Source organism: Syngnathus acus, chromosome 3 (assembly GCF_901709675.1).
Source record: "Syngnathus acus chromosome 3, fSynAcu1.2, whole genome shotgun sequence".
Taxonomy (NCBI): domain Eukaryota; kingdom Metazoa; phylum Chordata; class Actinopteri; order Syngnathiformes; family Syngnathidae; genus Syngnathus; species Syngnathus acus.
In genome coordinates this window covers 1,186,828-1,204,999 of record NC_051089.1, presented here as the reverse complement: position 1 = coordinate 1,204,999, position 18,172 = coordinate 1,186,828, and the positions used below count along the sequence as shown (strand labels likewise).

The window sequence follows — 18,172 nt, the reverse complement described above, 5'->3', positions numbered from 1 at the left end:
CTCCATCCCCGCGACCAGACGCTCGGCCTTCCTCTGCCAGAGGACCAAACAAGGCAAGAGCAGGCTGGCTGGTGGCGAGCAAATAGATGGCATGGCATGGCATGGCATGGCATGGCATGGCATGGCTGCACACCACCAGAGGAAAACTTTAGGATGTCTGCACACCTATGGAGTTTGCTTATTATGCAACGACTTCATTGATTTGCAGCGGGGTTGAGCTGAGCCAATGATTTCATGATGCTGACACAACAATTGCAAAATTTGCCACGGAATCTTAAATATCATCAAATAAAGTTTGCTCGGCATTATGCCATTATTGTTTGCCAGGCATCGGCGGAGAGTGTTTTTCCTCCGTACTTGCCCTTTCAGTTTGTGGAAGCAGATGTTCATAACCTGAGCACAGGACTGTGATGACTGGAACAGCTTGCGAGCTGCACGGCTTGCACGGCTTGCACGGCCTCCAGCCAGGTGCGGCGCGTAAAGCCCACAGCAAGCGGTAAGTGTGATATTTGCAGGCAGCACAAGAAGCCTCTTGAAAAAGCTCCTTCATAAAACTGATTTTCATCACAGAGCAATTATCAATGATTGACAGTATTTTTGATTTTCTGTCAATTTAATCAACACCACCCTCGGTATGCTTCTGTTTTGGGTTTTTTTGGGGGGAGGTTGCAGAGAAGCTTCGACAGTTGGCGTTTGTATTTAAAGAGCGTCGCGGCGGCGTATGCCGTATCGGGGTCACCGACACGGTGATCCTCAAAAGCACGAGGGCCAAGCTCGGCGCTCTCAACGTAAACACACAAGGTTAGAGATGGCGGCCGGTATAAATAGATGCAGATATTCTGGTCTAAAAGAAGCCCGAGCACACAAACAAGCCACCCGTGCTGACAAAGTTTCCTGTGGGGAGGCCGCCATATGGCCTAATAAAACCTCCTCTCTGATTAAATGTGCACTGTCACTCTATGTGTGCGTCTTCAATGCACCTCGCAGAGACTGTGAAGAAATTCGAGAGGCCAGTTTGCTTTCTTTACTTTCTGTGGGACAAGAGCGTAAAAATAAGAGAGAGAAGATAAGGTTGGGGGCTGCCGAGTCTGTTTACTCCCTCTGTGGGATTACAGACAGCTGTATAATCTGAACAGCTACAGGGACAGGGCTCACACATACACACCAGGCGAGGGATTTCACTTTTTAATACATTAGGAAGTCTGCTCGGTCTGCAAGCCCATCTGCGGCCATCTGGGCTCGCGCCGTACCATGCGCTGAAGGACGAAACACTTGCAGAGCAAGCAGAAGGGCCAGAAAAAAAAAAATAGATATATCAGCTAAGGTGAGACGGTTAAATCCAGGTCTGGACCATGCCCCCCCTCTGAGCACCCATTAAGAGGAAGCAGATGTGTCACCGTTAGTCCTGCGCTGACGACGAACGTAAAAATAAACAACAATTTGCGCCTGGCTCTCTTGCCTTTCGGCGCATCTGCACCTTTGATGTAATCTGGTCTAAAAGATTGCTCACCCAAAAAGATCTCCTTTCAAATGATCTCTGTCTGCTGCTCTCCCCCTTGTGCCGTGATGAAACCAGATGAAAAGACACACCGGAAGCGGCCGGCGTGTAAAAAAATGCAGCTACACACACATCGCCGCAACGGGACGCCAGCCGTCGTCTTGCCTAACACGTGCTTTCATTAAATGTCAACAAACGAGCGTCTTTTGATGCTCTGATTGCATTGATGGGCGGCCATCTTGTTCACTGCGATGGAAACACAGCTGCGACTGATTAGCCGGCGCGAACCGCCGCAAAGTACTTTCTTGACATCCTCCTGTCTATTCAATGGCTCCAAGTCCGCGGAGACTCTTGTCAGTGACCGCACAGCCCTAAACTCTTCCTCCCTCCCTCCCTCCCTCCTTCCCACTGTAATTCGTCCATGCAGTCTCCAGGAATGCTGTTGTTTTTAATTTCTCCCAGCTGCTCTGGCTGGCTGCCCGGCCGCCTTCCCTTCCCTTCCCACATCTGTTCCCTATGAAGGAGTCCGCACAAACAGAGCCTGAGCCTCTGGCCCGCAGACCCCCACCAGGCCTTCGTATCAAAACACGGACTTTGCAGCCGGCGGACCTCAAATTCGCACATACTGCGGCACCCCTTTTCACGCTAATACTGAACTATCTGCCTGATTTCCTCCATTAAAGGGAAAAAAAATGGCGGCCCATCTGCTGAGGAGGACTAACAATGTATAGGAAGAACACATGTTTTCTCTGTAGGGCTAATCATAAGATTTGTTTATTTGTGTCTGTACCAATTTGGCCCCTTCAGACAGATCCGGACTCTGTTTCATCCTGAGCTGATTTAGAGCTCACAGGCCTTTGAGTCCGGACTAATGATAGGCTGTGCAGTGTTGTGGGTGCACACACACACACACACACACACACACACACACACAAATGCATCGAACATATGTTGGCAGAAGAGCTGCAAACAAGAAAGCTGACAGAAAACAAGCAGCTACGTGGCATTGACAGAAGCCATCCGGGATTTTCAGCTAGGACGGGTAGCTCGACGGCATATACCCAATTTGGTGGGTGCCTTGGCAACCCAAAAAAATGAGAGCATGGGTGAAGGGAAATTGATTGTGGGTTAAGGGTAGCAGAGATGTTTGTGTGACTATGCGAGCTGCAGGTATCTTGAGCTGCGATCTGCGAAAGCTGTTATTGATGTAATTGTATTGAAGTTCTAGCGAGCATCTGTTCTCCTTTGGGAAGGTCTGGCTCCTCTCGTCGCCAGCGAAGTGCTTATGTGCGGCGCATCGCCGCTGCAGACGCGAGAGAGGAAAAAAAAAACTTCCTTTTCACATTTTCCCAACGGCTGCTAATAAAATCCAGATGTTCGACTTGAGCTGACTCCCTCACCTCTCCTCCCTCCACTTCTTGTGTCATTCTCCATCCCTCCTCTTCCTCCGCCTACCATTTATTTCAGCTTTCATCTTCTGCCCCCCATCCCCGTCCATCTACACCTCCTCCTTCAGAGTCATTTCTAAATAAAGGAAAGTATTTGCGACATTTAGTGAAGGTAGGCTGGGCCAAGAACAACTCCTTGGTGAGCCAGACACATCTGGAGTGTGTTAGTGTGGCACTTGGTACTACTGCCACACTAACGTTTAGAAAATGCTCTCGCATCTGGATCGTAGAAAAGATTTATTTGAGCTGGACTGGACAAATATTCACAATCACACGACGTCGTCGGCACCCAAAAACAGACACCCTGGCTTTTGGTTTGCTTTCCAATTTGGAGGCAAATGAAGTTAAGCTCAAGCAGCATGTTTGTGTGCGGCTTCGGGCTCTCTGCGTGAGAAGACTTGAGCACCTGAACATCAATAACTGTCATGAGGGCCACCTGGGACCCCGCAGCCAGCTTGCACCGTGGGCACACAGCCATCACCAGCACAGCTGCCACGGAGAGCGGGGGGAAAGGGGGGGCAGAAATATAGGGGAGAAAGCACACAGAAGGAGGTGCAAAGGACGACATGCCGCTCAGCTTTCTGGCTCATCTTCTTCAGCTGTGAGCCTAATTTTGCCAGCTGAGAGCTTCGCCTCTGGCCGCCACGTTCCGACACGGGATCAGACTTCCTTCCCGCTCTCCGATGACCTCGGTTAGCAGGCGCCATCAGACATGACATAATTCCTCTAAATACTTGTCAGGCCACCCATACGAGCACGAGACGAGACGGCCACCTGAGCGACTGCTGCACAAAGTCGCCAAGTCCCAGATTCCTGAAAGCTTCTCCTCCATATTTGCCCGCTATGTTGACGCCTCCATGTTATGCCGCACGATGATACGGCTTTGCAAATGCAAAATTACCTTTGTTGACAAAAATAGTTTCGCACTCACAAAAGCGTCAACTCAGCATAAAAACCAGAATTGGCCGATGAAAGTGAAATCTGCAGCCAATTATCGAGCTTGAATCATTAAACAGGCGACAACTTATTCAATCGCGATCAAAAGGCATATTACGGCGTGTCTGGCGAAACAACCAAAATAACTTCCATCAGCCAAAAGCAACTTGGCCCGGCACCAATTAGCTCATCAAGCTTTTAATTACTCTGCTAATTGCATACAGGCAGCATGAAGGGCAGCCTGGGAATGAAACATGGGCGCCTCATGAGGACCCATCTTGACAAATAGGACAAAGTATGTGTGTTGCTATTGTTCTGCTACGGTATATTAATTTCTTTGTGGTTATGCAGCTGTTGTGACATGAGCTATATATAAATAAAGTTACTATATCGTATGCCTTGCGAACATCACGGCAACGAGAAGACGGACCGAAGGTGCATTCTTGTAAGGGTGCAGGCGTGGGAACCTTATTGTATTGGTGGGAGAGTTTGCCTGGAGTTTCCACAGAGTGACCCGTCTGTCATAGAGTGCTGCTATAACACAAACATCCTCTTCACCCCACCCCAACACACACAAATGCAAAAGCACATGGCAACACTTACTGTTTGATTTTCACAGTTTGTTCTCCCCTGAATGAATATTGCGTTTTGCTGGCTAGGTCTTTCCCTCACATTGAGCAGATGTTGTGCCTCCGTTTCTTCCAGGAGCATTGTTTGAGGAGGTGTATCCAGGAAACAGTGGCCGGTGCTCACTTCCTGTGTGACAGGTGCACGATGGAGGCCTGACAGCTGCTGTCCTGCCCTCTCTCTCTCTCTCTGTCTCGCTCCCTCGCTCATCCCGCTCTCCTTTTCTTTCCAACCAGCTGCAGCCGAGCGCCGCACTGTTTGCCTTGACGTCATAACGGCTGCCTGGCGATTTATGAAGTATAAAAGTCTTCAATTTGAGCCTGGCAACAAATGTGTGTGCTCACGGGCGGGTTATGGCGTCGCGTTGTTTTTTAATTTCGCCACAGCTCCCGTGAATTTGGGCATCATTTGGGTTTGACTGTGTGAACAAAAGGCTCTGCATAACCTGAGCTGCCCACTTTGTGCAATTTGGAGTGGGGTGCTCCTTTGACAGGTTCAGGAGAAGCTCTGACAGTTTCTCTCGCAGCCAAGGCGCCAGGCAAAAATAAATAGCAATATGCCGCTGACTGCAAGACGGCTCCCTGAAAAGCAAGCGCACCCATTATGATGATGTGGATGACAAATTGAGACGAGCTGGTTAGCAACCGCTGTTACCAAAGGAAGTGTGAATCATCAATGGAGGGGAAAAAATGGTTTACAAAAAAAACAAATCCAAAGTTTTGAAATGTTCAGTTCACCCAATTTTTTTTTTTTTTTTTACAATATGGTTGAGAGATTGAAATGCAGGCTGGCCACAAGCCAAGTGCAAGGCACGTAAAACGATTTCCCATCACATTCGCACCTTTAAGCTTTTTTTTTTTTTTTTTTTTAAACCTATAAGCAATTTAGCGTCCTGGATGAATCGAATATTCACGTTTTTGGAACGTGGAGGAAAGTTGGAGTTGCCGAGGAAACGCCCGTCTAAACATGGTGTCTTTTGAAAGGTCACCTTTTTTCCAAACGCTGAAAAAGAAACGCATTTATCATGTAAAATGTCTCACTCATAATAGCTCATGAATAATACGGCTTCATCTCTCTTTTGGGGGCGAGCATTTGACACCATCAAAAATAAACCTTACACTCCCGCCGGGATCCCTTGTGACTTTTTAATGTCATACGATAAGTCACGTCTCAAAGTGACCATCCGTCTCGGACACATCAAGAAAACACGGCGGATAGTCGGCGCCCGGGCCAAACTGTCCATTTTATAGCCGCGTAGGTGATGAGAAGGCATAAAAGGGGATCAGGCTGGAGTTTGTGTGTGTGTGTGTGTGTGTGTGTGTGTGTGTGTGTGTGTGTGCTTTTGAGCGTGTGAGCAGAGACAGCCAGGCAGAGGAAGGAAGGCTGGAGCCGAGATTAAGGTCTGTTCTCCTCGCTGGTAACACAAGCGCCATTCAGCAGCTCGGCTCCCATTTGAAGAAGGACGGAACCATCTGTGTGGCACCAGATCTGTTTCCAGCAGATAACGGCCTTTAATTTGAGAAATAGATCGCTGGCGTGGATTTTATATATATGCAGAGCGTACTCTAGGCATAGAAAGACACAGAAGACGGGCTTAAGACTCCTGCAGACGGCTTTGGAGTGAATGCCCGAAGCATTTTCAGCCCTTTTGTGTGTGTTTACTCGCCGTCTGTGATAAAGGCCACGGTGGAGGGCAGGAGGAAGGGGAGGGGTAGCCGCCGTCTATCGAGACGTGGCGGTGATACGAGCTTCCCATTGTCTCTGCCCCCCCCCGACCCCCGTTCATCTGGCTTGATTAAAAGACTGCCACTGTAGATTAGCCCTGCTGCTTCCTGCGTCTGACTCTGATGCCAGCCGAGCAGAACTGCAGAAGTTAGGCCAGAGGTTTCGGGCCATGCCGGGAAGTGCGAGGTGAGGTGAGCTAGAATAGGCACAAGGCAAGGAAGGGAGGAGGAGGAAATGCTTTGGAATTCATAGCACGCATCAATTTCAATGTGACACAATTTATGGCTCGGCTGCTTCTGTCAGCTGGAAATGCGACTTGTCTTTTTTTCGAGAGCGTGATCGGAGGTGCAATTTGTCAGTGCTGCGGTAATTCGAGGAAAATCAAGCGTCAATCCAACAAATCATTAGCAGACATTTTCCTGCGAGATCATTAGTGGGTTGCGCCTTCTCGCCCCGCCGTGGAAAGTCAAAATGAGTCACCTCACAATCGCTGGGGATGAAAAACACGGTTGGGAGAGCCTCGTGTGTTATTCTTCGGCGATCCCAGAAGGAACGGTGGCTAAAGGAGAAAAAGTGATATTCCGCACGCACGCGGACACGCATTGGGGGTTTGACTTGGCCTCCACCCACCCTCAGCTCTGCTCCCACGCTGTGGCGTCAGCGGGCCGGCCGGCCACAGAGTGCTTTTCTCATTCCGTCAGATGTTGGGAAGCCGTTCAAGTTCTCCGCTCTATTCTTTGACATTCCCCATCTCCCAAGAGAGGATGGGCAGCCTTGTCGCAGTAATGTCAAACACATGTGGAGCGCGCACACGCTTCCAATGGACTCCAGATGCAGAGGCCACGCAGACTTTGACACTCGTCATCTCGTCTGCGATGCGAAAACTGTCAAGTGCAGCAAAAGTCGTGCGACTTGCAAAATAGTTACAGCCGGTTTCAATCCAAGGCTGCATGCAATTCATCGGACAACAACAAAAAGGCCTCCCAATTTAATGTATAATATTATTTGAATAACTTCCATACATTATCTGTTGAAAAATAAAAAAAAGGCAATTTGTTTTCTGAAAATTAACTAACTACGCTCAGACGAGAATGTGAAGCTGAAGACCTCCACAATATTCAAGATGTAAATAATTTTTGTAAATCTCTTGAGTGCCTTTTACTATTGTTTTTGTTGCATTCACAATATACATGCGTAACCAGGAGGCACTTCTACTACAACTTCAGTGATGTCATCATCAAGTAACCTTTCCCCTTTTAGGGAGCACTTGGAGAAATGCCACTTGGAAAATCCGCCGCTCAACTTTGAACCCAGAAGCTCAAAAGGCAGACATGCTAGCCACGATACGTCGGATTACAATGTGCTGTTTATTTACCAGCACCATCAGAAGCACAAAGGCCATGGCGCTGATGATGTCTCACAAATGTTCTTAAAGCAGGCCCGCACGGAGCGTGGCCTTCACTCACGAGCGATCGACAGACGGACGGAGCGAGGCCGCCCCCAAACGCGGATGTCTTTGGCTTGTCTTGTTTGTGCTGGCCCAGGTGTCTTTGTTGTGTTGACCACCTGACTGAGTGGCTGCTAGCGCTCGCCCGCCCGCCCACCTGAGGCCATCTGCTCCGCTCATTAATTAGAAGGCAGGCGGCTTCACCTGCACTGGCCGCATTTAAATCACAATCATTACGGCACAGCACACTTGGCCGGCCCACGCGCACGCACCAGAAAGAAAGACGACAATGATACAGGTGGAGAAACGACCATCAAAGCAAATTTGCATCTCCCGAAACCTCATCCGATGATGCTCTTATTGTTAGAGTGCGCTAAACGGCGGGCCAATAACCACTCACGCCATTTAAGAGCGCTATTTAATGATAAAGAGGGGACAACTGCCTCCGAGGGCCGGTCAGCTCTGGAAGGAGATGATGGACTTCTCCTGTGCGGTCAGGCAGGCGGGCGGGCGGGGCGCCGGCCGGCGCTGCGGTTTCACCCCTGCCTGTAACCTCACATCCATTGTTGGAGTCTATTATGGACTCTTCAATTATTCAGATGATATTTACCAGCGCCAATTATACGGGGCGGAAGAGAGCGCTGGCTTGGAGGCTGTTCAAGTAGGGGGGTAGAACTTTCGTTTTTTTTCCAGGCTATGAAAAGCGTCTTTATAGCATCTTTGCTTTGAAAAGGACCACAAATAAGGGTGCAGTAGGTGTCACGCTTCAGTACACTGTAAATGTTTCAATTTATCCCCTTTCACCTCCATCACCTCCATCCAGTGGAGGTGGACAAGCACAGCAAAGATTTTGTGTCATCATTTTGTTTCAGTATCACTTTGATGCTCACGCTCAGACCTTCCTCTCTCTCTCTCTCTCTCTCTTTCACTGTCATCCCTGTGTCTTTTATTCCCTGCAATAAATGTAAACTACAGCAGAAGTTCATAAATACCATTAAGTGTACATCATGTTGACAGCTTCTAATATTATTAAAACGCTCTCGCATAAAATGTCGCCTATCCTCCCCCTTCCACATGTCTGGAAATGTTTTATCGAATTGACTTTGGATAAAATCATGTTGACATGGAAAACCACACTGATCACAAGTGTCCCCTCACCTCAAGACGGATGCTGACGAATGATGAACAAATTTAGCAATTTCGGTGAAAGAAAGAAAGAAAGAAAGAAAGAAAGAAAGCTCTCAAAATGCTGTTTTGCACAGGCTGCATACAATCAAGATATTTTCTTACTCTGTGAAGGTCGAGGTCAAGATGATGTTGGTGAAGAGATGATAATCCAGTTTTTTTTTCTTCTAGAAGAGCTTTTATATCGCCTCAATCCTCATGATGAGGGGTGGCTGGGGGTCTTCTAGAGATAGAACGGACGGACGCTGGTCCTCGTTGACAGGAAGGGGAGGCAAAAGCCGCCACCATTAAATACATACAATTAGCGTCAACTTTCCTTTGGGCGTCCAGGTTGGGTCACTTACGAGGTATTTAATTTCTTATGAAATCAGGAAAAAAAAAATCAGTCTTTGGTATTGTAAGATGTCAAATATCACAACTCGCCCAGTCCATGTAAATCCGCTTTCTGTGTCATGGTCAGTATTAGAAAGAACCAAGTAACGACGCACTTTGGACGAAAACAAATCGTGCTTTCCCCTTTTGTTGGAAAGACTCAAAGCCCACAAGTCCTCAAATCCTGGTGACTCCCACGTCAAAAAAAAAAACTGCAAAAACAATAAGATGCGGATCCTCCGAGTCTGCAGCGTGCGTCTCTATCCTCGCGTGACTTCTTCCTCAGTTTACACTTGCATGATCAAAAAGTCCAAGAACGTCCGATGAGAATAATTCCTGTGTGAAAAGCAGTTTTTGGCTTGGTCGCGACGCGCTCCTTCTTCTCCACCTCCGCCGACTGACTGACTGTCAAGGCTTTGTGGCCGCCGGCCGGGTTGACTTTTCCAGCATGTGCACTCCCAAATCAGCCTTTCCTTTCCCCCCTTCTTGTTTTGTCCTCCTCACTAATGAATGGAGCTGGCGAGCCCACTGTGCGCACCAACCAACCAACCAACCGCGGCTCTCTTGCCTCCTCCGCCTCTCTTTCGCTCTCTCTTTCTCTTGCTCTGCTTCGCTGTCCTCTCTGGAGCCTTCTGTCTGCGTTTAAACACCATCTGGAATGAACGCCGTCTCTCTCTCTCTCTCTCTCTCTCTCTCTCTCTCTCTCTCTCTCTCTCTCTCTCTCTCTGATTTATAGAGTGACGATTGTTGTAAAAACGCAAAAAAGTTCAATTGTAACCCAACTCGATATAAAATGAGATTGTGCCTCGCGTGTTTATAATTTTATAATTCGAACCACCATCAAGTGACCAAAGGCACGGGGATTGTCAGTTCCCTCGCCGGCCAGTAAGGGCCGCTGTTTCCACACATCACGACGCCGAGGGAAGCTAAAAATGCACTTTTCCTGGTTACACATGCGTCTTTCTTTAACTTGCCCAACAAAATATTGAGAAATATCGAATTGGATAGGGCTGCACCCAAGCCTAAAGAAATCAACAATACGTTTTAGTTTCTACCAGTTATTAAGTGATTTATGTGTATGTTTGTTTGCGAGGGCTCAAGCAGATAAATGGAAGTACATCAGATGGACAGTTATTAAATGTGGGCTTCGCCTTTATTCCACGGAAGCTTTTATGCTCACATCCATTTTCCATTTTATTGTTCCTATTTATTGGGCGTCTTTGTTGCCTGCTTTAATTAGCGCCCAGTAATATCACACAATCTATTTTCTGTTTAGGTTATCTTTACACGCTGCTGTCTATTTATTATGAGGTTTTTTTTCTTTTAATTTACTGCTTAACCTTCCATTTAAAGCCAGCCACATCTGTGGCAACGTTGCGCTGCAGCCTATAGTGTTCTTACCTTGAACGCTCTGAAAGAAAGCAATGTTTGTTTGTGTCAATGATGAAACAAACAGCAGGCTGCCAATGTAATATAAAAATAAACTATTGTTTCAGAATCTTCATTTTGCTCCATTACAGAAGCACTGTTGGCTCGTACATTTTTTTTTTTCTCCATTTAATCTTGTTTATCGACATGGGCACCCGCATTTGCATTTATGACCACTTTTAAGACTTGTGAGGTCAACGAGAATATATTTTTATGATGACATGAATACCTACCGCAGAGCAGGACACTATATTTTCAATCTATATTACTGGCTGCAAATAGTTACAACTGTTTTTAATGACACATCAACTTTCAGTTCAGCAGTCATTTAAAAAAAAAAAAAAAGCAATTTGCTACATGTTACAATAGTTCCAGCAGGTACGTTCTCTCGTGAAGATCGTCCACCTGTCCACTTTGGCCAGGCCTCACAAACATAAACACCAATGCGCACACACAAAGTCATGATGAGGGACAGTAGACAATGCTGACACCCTCCCGACCCCGCCCGTGTCGACAGAACAAATAGAAGCAGCTAGTAAAGTACACACGGACAGCTGTTCGGCCCCAACTCACGTCTCACCGGTCGGCCTTAGCGGCCACCAACACAAATGTTGCTTTCATATCAAGCCAGGGGCGCCTCGGACTAAATAATGCACATGCGCTGGAAGCTCGGCGCTTATTTTTTTCCTTTAATGCCACCAAACATACATTCAGCAACACTGCAGATACAAAGAAGTGTTGTCCAGAGTGAGATCAAATTGATTTCAGAAATACTGATTGAAAAGAAGCCCAGTTTGCAGACCCGGAGGTCAAAGCGAACACGGTGAAGCAGCATTTAGCTGTTATGCTGCACGCATTCGGGAGAAGCTTATGCTTTAGAATCCATTTTTTCCCATTTTAAACAGTTCTAAATCAATTTCACGGTGGGGCCTTTTAGTCATTTTATTTCTTTCTTTCTTTCTTTTAAGGTTTTCCGTGAATGTGTTTGAATGTTACGTCCTTTACATTTGATTCATCTACTTTTGTTTTCTCTGCTCTGCCTGTGAATGTTGTCGGCTGTCGTGTTTGTAAAACGCTTTTATGAATTGCGTCTTTACTTGCAAGCACGTTGAGTTGCCTTGTGGATGAAAAGCGATGAATAAATGAAGCTGCCTTGGTTGTCACGGAGATGAGATGTTTATCCAACTTGGTTTCGCCCTCTCCGAATTCCAGTCAATGCGTTTTGTATTTGTTACTGTCTGGACTTTGCGGTCAAAGGTGCTTTGCGTTTTGTATTTGTTACTGTCTGGACTTTGCGTTCACGAGGCGGCGGCGTCCGTGTGGTCACGAGTGACGGAAAGGTCGGCGACGGGGGCGGCGTCCAAAGAAAGGATTCCTGTCAAGGTGACAGCTCCGAGACGGACGGGACGCTATTCTCCTCGGGAAACAACGTCAGTCAACCTGTCAGCCGGCCTCCCCGACAGCCTCTCATTCCTCTTAATTTGGCCTTTTGTTGCACGCTCAGCGGCTAAGCGTCGGCTCTCCGTGTGGTCGCTGTGATAAACTGCACAATAAAACGTGCGCAACTCTGCGAGATGAACTCTGCGACATCACGCCGGCTTCTTTCATTGTGAAAAGCCTTTTGTCTTTCTTTGCTTATCTGTCGTCTGCGCTCCATCCTTTTCTGTCTATTATGTATTGACAGCATCTCTTGAGCACTTTCTGATACGTCGGCCTTTGTGGCGTCGCAACGGTAATGGCAACTTGTGTGTGTGTGTGTGTGTGTGTGTGTGTGTGTGTTAAAGCAAGGAGAAGAGAAGTTTGCCGCACTCACACACACATTGTAAATCTTCTCTTCTAATGGCAGTCATGGGCTGGAGTGCTGAAAGGAGATAAGACCCTGAAACTGAGTGAAAAGGATCGTTGGAGGCATTGTATTCTCACTTCCCCTTGACTCAGCTCAGCTGTGGTTGGGCGTGCCGCGTTCGCTCTGATCAAGCAAGAAGATCGCAACAGGTGAGCGCAGACACGCCCAAAACAAGGCAGGAGGGATCCAATTTGGATCCAGGCCAGTCAATCTTCTCCCGTCACGTGAGGTTCTTCAATTTGAGCTTATCGCCAAGCGGCTCCACCAAGCGACGTCAGAGTGCCTGAAGGACTCTGGAGGTGTCATAGATGATTGACCCGCCCACTCAGGCACACACGCTGTAATCCAGAGTCTAACATGTCAAGAATTCCTCATTTAATCTGACTTTCCGGAACCAAGAGTGCCATTTAAAAATAATTGGCAATCATGAACTCATGCAATAAAAATAAAAATAAAAATAAAAATAAAAATAAAAATAAAAATAAAAATAAAAATAAAAATAAAAATAAAAATAAAATAGATGACGTGATCTAGCCTTGATTGTCCCTGCCTCATAAATTCCGAGAAGTGAAGGACGGAGCTTTGTTTCATTTCTTGTCTCGTATCGTCTCATATTTTCAAAGTGCCTTTTAGAAAGAGAAGACGCAAGCACGCCATTCATTGTCATCGTCGTGCTGTGATGACACCACGTCTCGCTTCTTGGAAAGTGACATCAGCAAATGAAACCAACTTTGCCCAAATTTAAAAGGAAAAGAATAAGACACTTTTAGGAGATGTTCCAAGAATTTGCTCTGGAAAATTCAGAGTATTAGGAACAGCTCTCAACATCATGGCCAAGACTACTGCAAGGTGCTCCAGCCTGCATGTGTGTGTTTGTGTGTTTGTGTGTAAGTGTGTGTGCATACGCTCAGACAGTTGGTGGTGCTGGCACAGGAGATAGCGAGTGGGGGGAGAAGAGGCAGTGTATCAACTTGTGAACATCTGTTCCTCACACAAACCACAAAGCTGGTGCGGAGAAAATAGAGAGGATGACTCCTCTCTCCTCTGCCCATCTTTCTTCACACACACACGCACGTTCACACACACGTTGTCAACACCTTGTCTCTCCTCAACATCCCTGCAAGTATTTTCCCATTCCTTAATCAGCTGAGTTTCTGTCCTCGATGCAGCAAAATCATTTTTCCCCCTCTCGAGTATCTCTGGTATGATATCTGTCACATTTGTTCTATTCAATTATTGAAAAATAACAAGCCAAGATAGCAAAAAGATTATTTTAGTTATCGCTCGGGAAAAAAGTCGGTTGGTCGAAACCAAAAAAAATGCATGCCTCGGCATTATTTGGAATTATTTTTAAGTGGCAAAATATGCTTTTATGTATGACTGCAAGGCGGAGCTTGGACACTTGGGAATGTTTGTCGATGGAATCATCCTTTGGAAAAAGATTTGTTTGGAAGGATGAATCAGTCTTTGTGAAAAAATAAAAATCCTTTATTGAGTTTGTCTCCTTTTCTTCTTTCTCATCGCCTTCCTTCCTCTATGTGGACCTGCTGGGAGGGTGCGCTAGTGCTGGCTAGCTGGCTGGCTGGCTGGCTGGGTGGGTGGTGGCAGTTCCTTATTGTGGAGCGCCTGCATGTGTGTGTGTGTGTGTGCGTGTGTGTGTGTCAGTATGCTGTTTGGGGCTGATAAGGCCCAGGGAGAAGAGCCAGCGTGCCGACATATTCTTACCGCCGCGGTTATCGGCCGTCGCAGCTGTGCCTGAGCTGGGCGACATCTGCTCCCTCACAGGAAGCCTATGCTGCAGCTCATAACGCCTCGCACTGACACACAAACACTTGCACGTGCACTGCAACACACACACGTGTGCTCACACGCACACACATGCACCGTTACAGGTAGAGCTCCTTGAGACAATGAAGTGTGTTTACAGCTCACACTGACACATTTTGATTTCTTTGGTGTGTGTGTGTGCGTTTCACGCGTGCGATGACTGGATTGGAGCAGTGACACGGTAGTTCTACTGGTTTTTTATCAGCGAATTACAGAGGGTCTGCTTATGACTAAGCCTAATTATAGAGGCCTTATCGGTGGCATGTTGACAAAGCTCATTACTGGCACGGAATGCGCTGCAGGTAATTCAGCGCGTCGGGTATTCGTCCTCGATCCGGCCGAGACTTTCCACGTATTTCGATCAAATGAGGATTTTCAAAATGGCCATGTGGATCCTCTTCAATCATTTGATGCTTTAATCGAAGGCTGTCAGTTCATTTTCAAGACATGACTTAGTTTCTTTGAGAAGCTTGGTCTTTTTTTTTTTTTCCGTCTTTCTACTTCACTCGATTTGAAAGGTATTAAAATTAGATTACAAGTTACTTAGTTACTTTCAGCAAGTACCTGCAAACCCATCTTAACATAAAAATGGCAAGTTGACTTCCTTATCCAATCAGGAGTTGTGCTCTCATCCTCCCAGCACACACACACACACACACACACACACACACACACACGCTCTACAATATTGCAACTTGTTTCATTTTCCTTTCCACCACAAAACATAAACGAAACCTCTGAAAGTCAGCTGCCTGTGGACTCAAAACCGTAATTTCACATCTGCATGGGAAATAACTTGCTGATGGTCACCAAGTCAAGTTAAGAACATTACTGCAACGGCAACTTTGCTTTTGTGTGAGCCAAACGTAAAGACCGAAATCCACAACAAGACAAATCATTTTGGTAAGCGGCATTAAATCAAGGCAAAGCGTTTCCATCTATCTCGCTCGCTCAATGAGCAGATCTGATGGAGCCTCCATCACTCATCACTGTCTCAGCTTCCATAAAAGATGCGCTCCTACCTTCAGCAGATCCGAATCGGACACTCGGCGCCGGCGCCGGATCGAGGCCTCGGCGTCGGAGTGCGTCTTTGGTTCTGGGCTCTCTGCGGCTGACCAGGGTCACGGTGGGGACAAGTGGCAGGTGTCCACCTTTCTGGTGAAGCCTTTTCTTGTGCTCCTGGTGGACCTCAGCAGACATTTTCCCATCTAATTTTCTTCACCGTTATGATCGGAATCTTCAACTCGCAGTTCTCGATTTGTCTTTACCCAGTAAGAAGGAAACTCAAATGCAATGAGGCGGAAACATGAAAGCGCTCCATGAAGCAAAAATTGGCAATAATGTCTTTTTTCACAATCACAAAGTTCTCCTAAATGTCCATCGTCCTCCAGAAGAGCCCGCTAAATTATACCTTGCAGGTATGATGCGATGTAATGTTCCAAAACGAGCAAAAAGCAAATTGCATCCTCTTCATCCTTTCATGTCGTCAGCAGGATGATTTCCTTTGATATTTTGTGTCCCGAAAATGGGAGCTTTGATATCGCGTTCTCTTCGAGATGATAGCAAGTTCCTTCCGTGTTTCTCCGGCGACACAACACGCGTGTGTGTGTGTGTACGTGTGTGTCAGCATAGCAGGTCAGATGGTGTCAGGGTTCTCTGTAAAGGGGCCGTGCTCTGGTGTGAACCCTCCTCCCTCCCTCCCTCCCTCCCTCCCGCCCTGCCCGACCAACCAAGAGGTGTACGCTGGTGCACCTTGCAGCGCGTGAACCTCTGGGGAGGTCAGCCAGCCAGGCCGGCTTCATCCACGGTAGCAGACCGCAGCGGGACCTGAACCTCCATCTGGGCTTCCTCCGTGGGAACCAGCTGTGACTGCGGCTGGTGGCATCTTCTTCCCTTTTTTTTCTCTTGCCCTCCTTCTGCAGGCTGGCTTGTGTCGGTGCACCCCTCCCATGATGGCTTTTGTACTTTCATATAGCAGACGTGCATCATGCTCGAGTATCAACCCAGTTGCTAGCGCAGCTCGGAGCCAAAGAAAGGACGAAACTAAATAAAATAAAATAAAACAAAACAAAATAAAATAAAATAAAATAAAATAAAATAAAATAAAATAAAATAAAATAAAATAAAATAAAATAAAGGGTGGAATTGTTGAGCGTGCTAGCTTCATTTGTGTCCAAAGGAATGTGCAAGGGAACACCTGTCTGGCCAGCCCATGTTGAACGCTGTCACTCCCGTAGCAATTGGTCTTGCAACCTCTGACCTGGTTACCCCACAGCTCCTCAATGACACACACGCACACACACAAACTGCAGGAAGCTTCTGTTGGAGCGAGATGTGCGCTGATGAGAGAAGTGAGAGGGGATGTGTGCACATGATGTGCCAAATGCTTGCTTGAAGCCAGATGGTCATCAGTAGAGAGGAAGTGAAAGAAAAGTGCTGTGTGCAAGGGGGGGGGAAGCAACTTCTTCACAGTGCATGTGGGATTTCCCACAGTTACTCGTGCGCATGCAATTATGGTGCTAGTCCACTTGAAGTCAATCAATAATTGACTCACAGATGTCAAATGAAAATGCAAGCTCACTGGACGGTCAACATCGTTTCTTGCTTGTCTCACATGTGAGAGTCGAGTCACACTCGTGTTGACACCTATAAAGAAAGTTTGGGAGGAAGGTGCTGTCCAAAAAGCATATCAATGTGAACCTAAATGTGACTTTTGTTTACAAGTAGCATGCTAAGATCAACTTTTATGCACCGCACCCACCTGATATCAGCACACAACCATTTTTTCTTTTCTTTTACTCCCTTCCCCAGATGTTGGCAGGTTTAAAATGAGGTTTGGGTGGAGGGGGGAGAGATAATAATTGTACCATAATCATGGGCAGACAGCTCTGACTCTGGCAGGTGCTATCAGAGTAGCGACCCAGTGGTGCCTTCTCCCCTTAGATAAGGTCAGGGGGGGCAAAGCGTGCATTACAGATGAGCGTCTCGCCTCGCCTTATCTCGCCCCAGCGGGCGCCGCTGGGGGCTTCCAGATGCCACGCGCCCAAGCAGCGGGGTCACAGCCATCCCACTATCAGCGGCGCGCAGACGCCCGCTGCCAAACACGGAGCCCGGCAGGACCACGCGCCATTAACTCTCTTACGACTCCATTGCTGAGGAGGTGCCAAATAATCGCTCACTTTTGTTTTGGCGCGCCCACGTGCTTGTTGTCGCTGTTTGTCGCCAGACGGTTTTGGTCACCTGACTGCGTCAAGCGTGAGAAAAAAATGAGGCCTGAACGGCTGGAAGGTGCTTGGTTGTGTGAAGCGGCCACATGCTGAAGCATCTTGAGACATTCACCGCGGTCCACCCACTGGATGACCTCTCAACTCCAGTTTCTTAGCTTGAGGCTAAAGTTGACTCCATTTTTCAAATCAACATTTGTTTGCGCAACTTGAGTTTCCAAATGCAGCAGAGCTCCGTTTCCCCTATGAAAGAAACAAAATACGACGTGGGTGCTTGATCCCAATCGTTCTAGCCTGAGGAAGCCGAGCTGTAAAATGTCACCAAACTAATAAACTGCATATTAGTGTCTTTGTAGTGGAAACGAGGCAAACAAGTCAGAGAGGACTCGTTCACCTCTCGTTCGCTCTCTCTGCGGTGTTTTTGGAATAGGCCGCACCTGTTTGGCACAGCCTGCGTTCGAAAACCTCCAGATCCTAACAGAACTGTAAAAGTTAAACCGTCCCCATCTGTGGCAGATGCACATTGAGCGCCTCGTCGTTCTTCTCCCTCCTCGCAGCCGACTTGGCGCTCATTCAAGAGCTGTCAGCAGCGCACCTGCTAAATGAAGC

General features: G+C 47.3%; 1 protein-coding gene across 1 annotated transcript in view; it reads right to left on the bottom strand.

Moving 5' to 3' along the window:
- Positions 1-16,091, bottom strand: part of cbfa2t3 (CBFA2/RUNX1 partner transcriptional co-repressor 3) — a 33,032-nt gene extending 16,941 nt beyond the window's left edge. The window contains 1 exon segment of the mRNA XM_037247094.1: positions 15,362-16,091. Coding sequence (XP_037102989.1) covers positions 15,362-15,539 — 178 coding nt within the window. The 5' untranslated portion in view covers positions 15,540-16,091.
- Between the last annotated feature and the right edge of the window lie 2,081 nt (positions 16,092-18,172).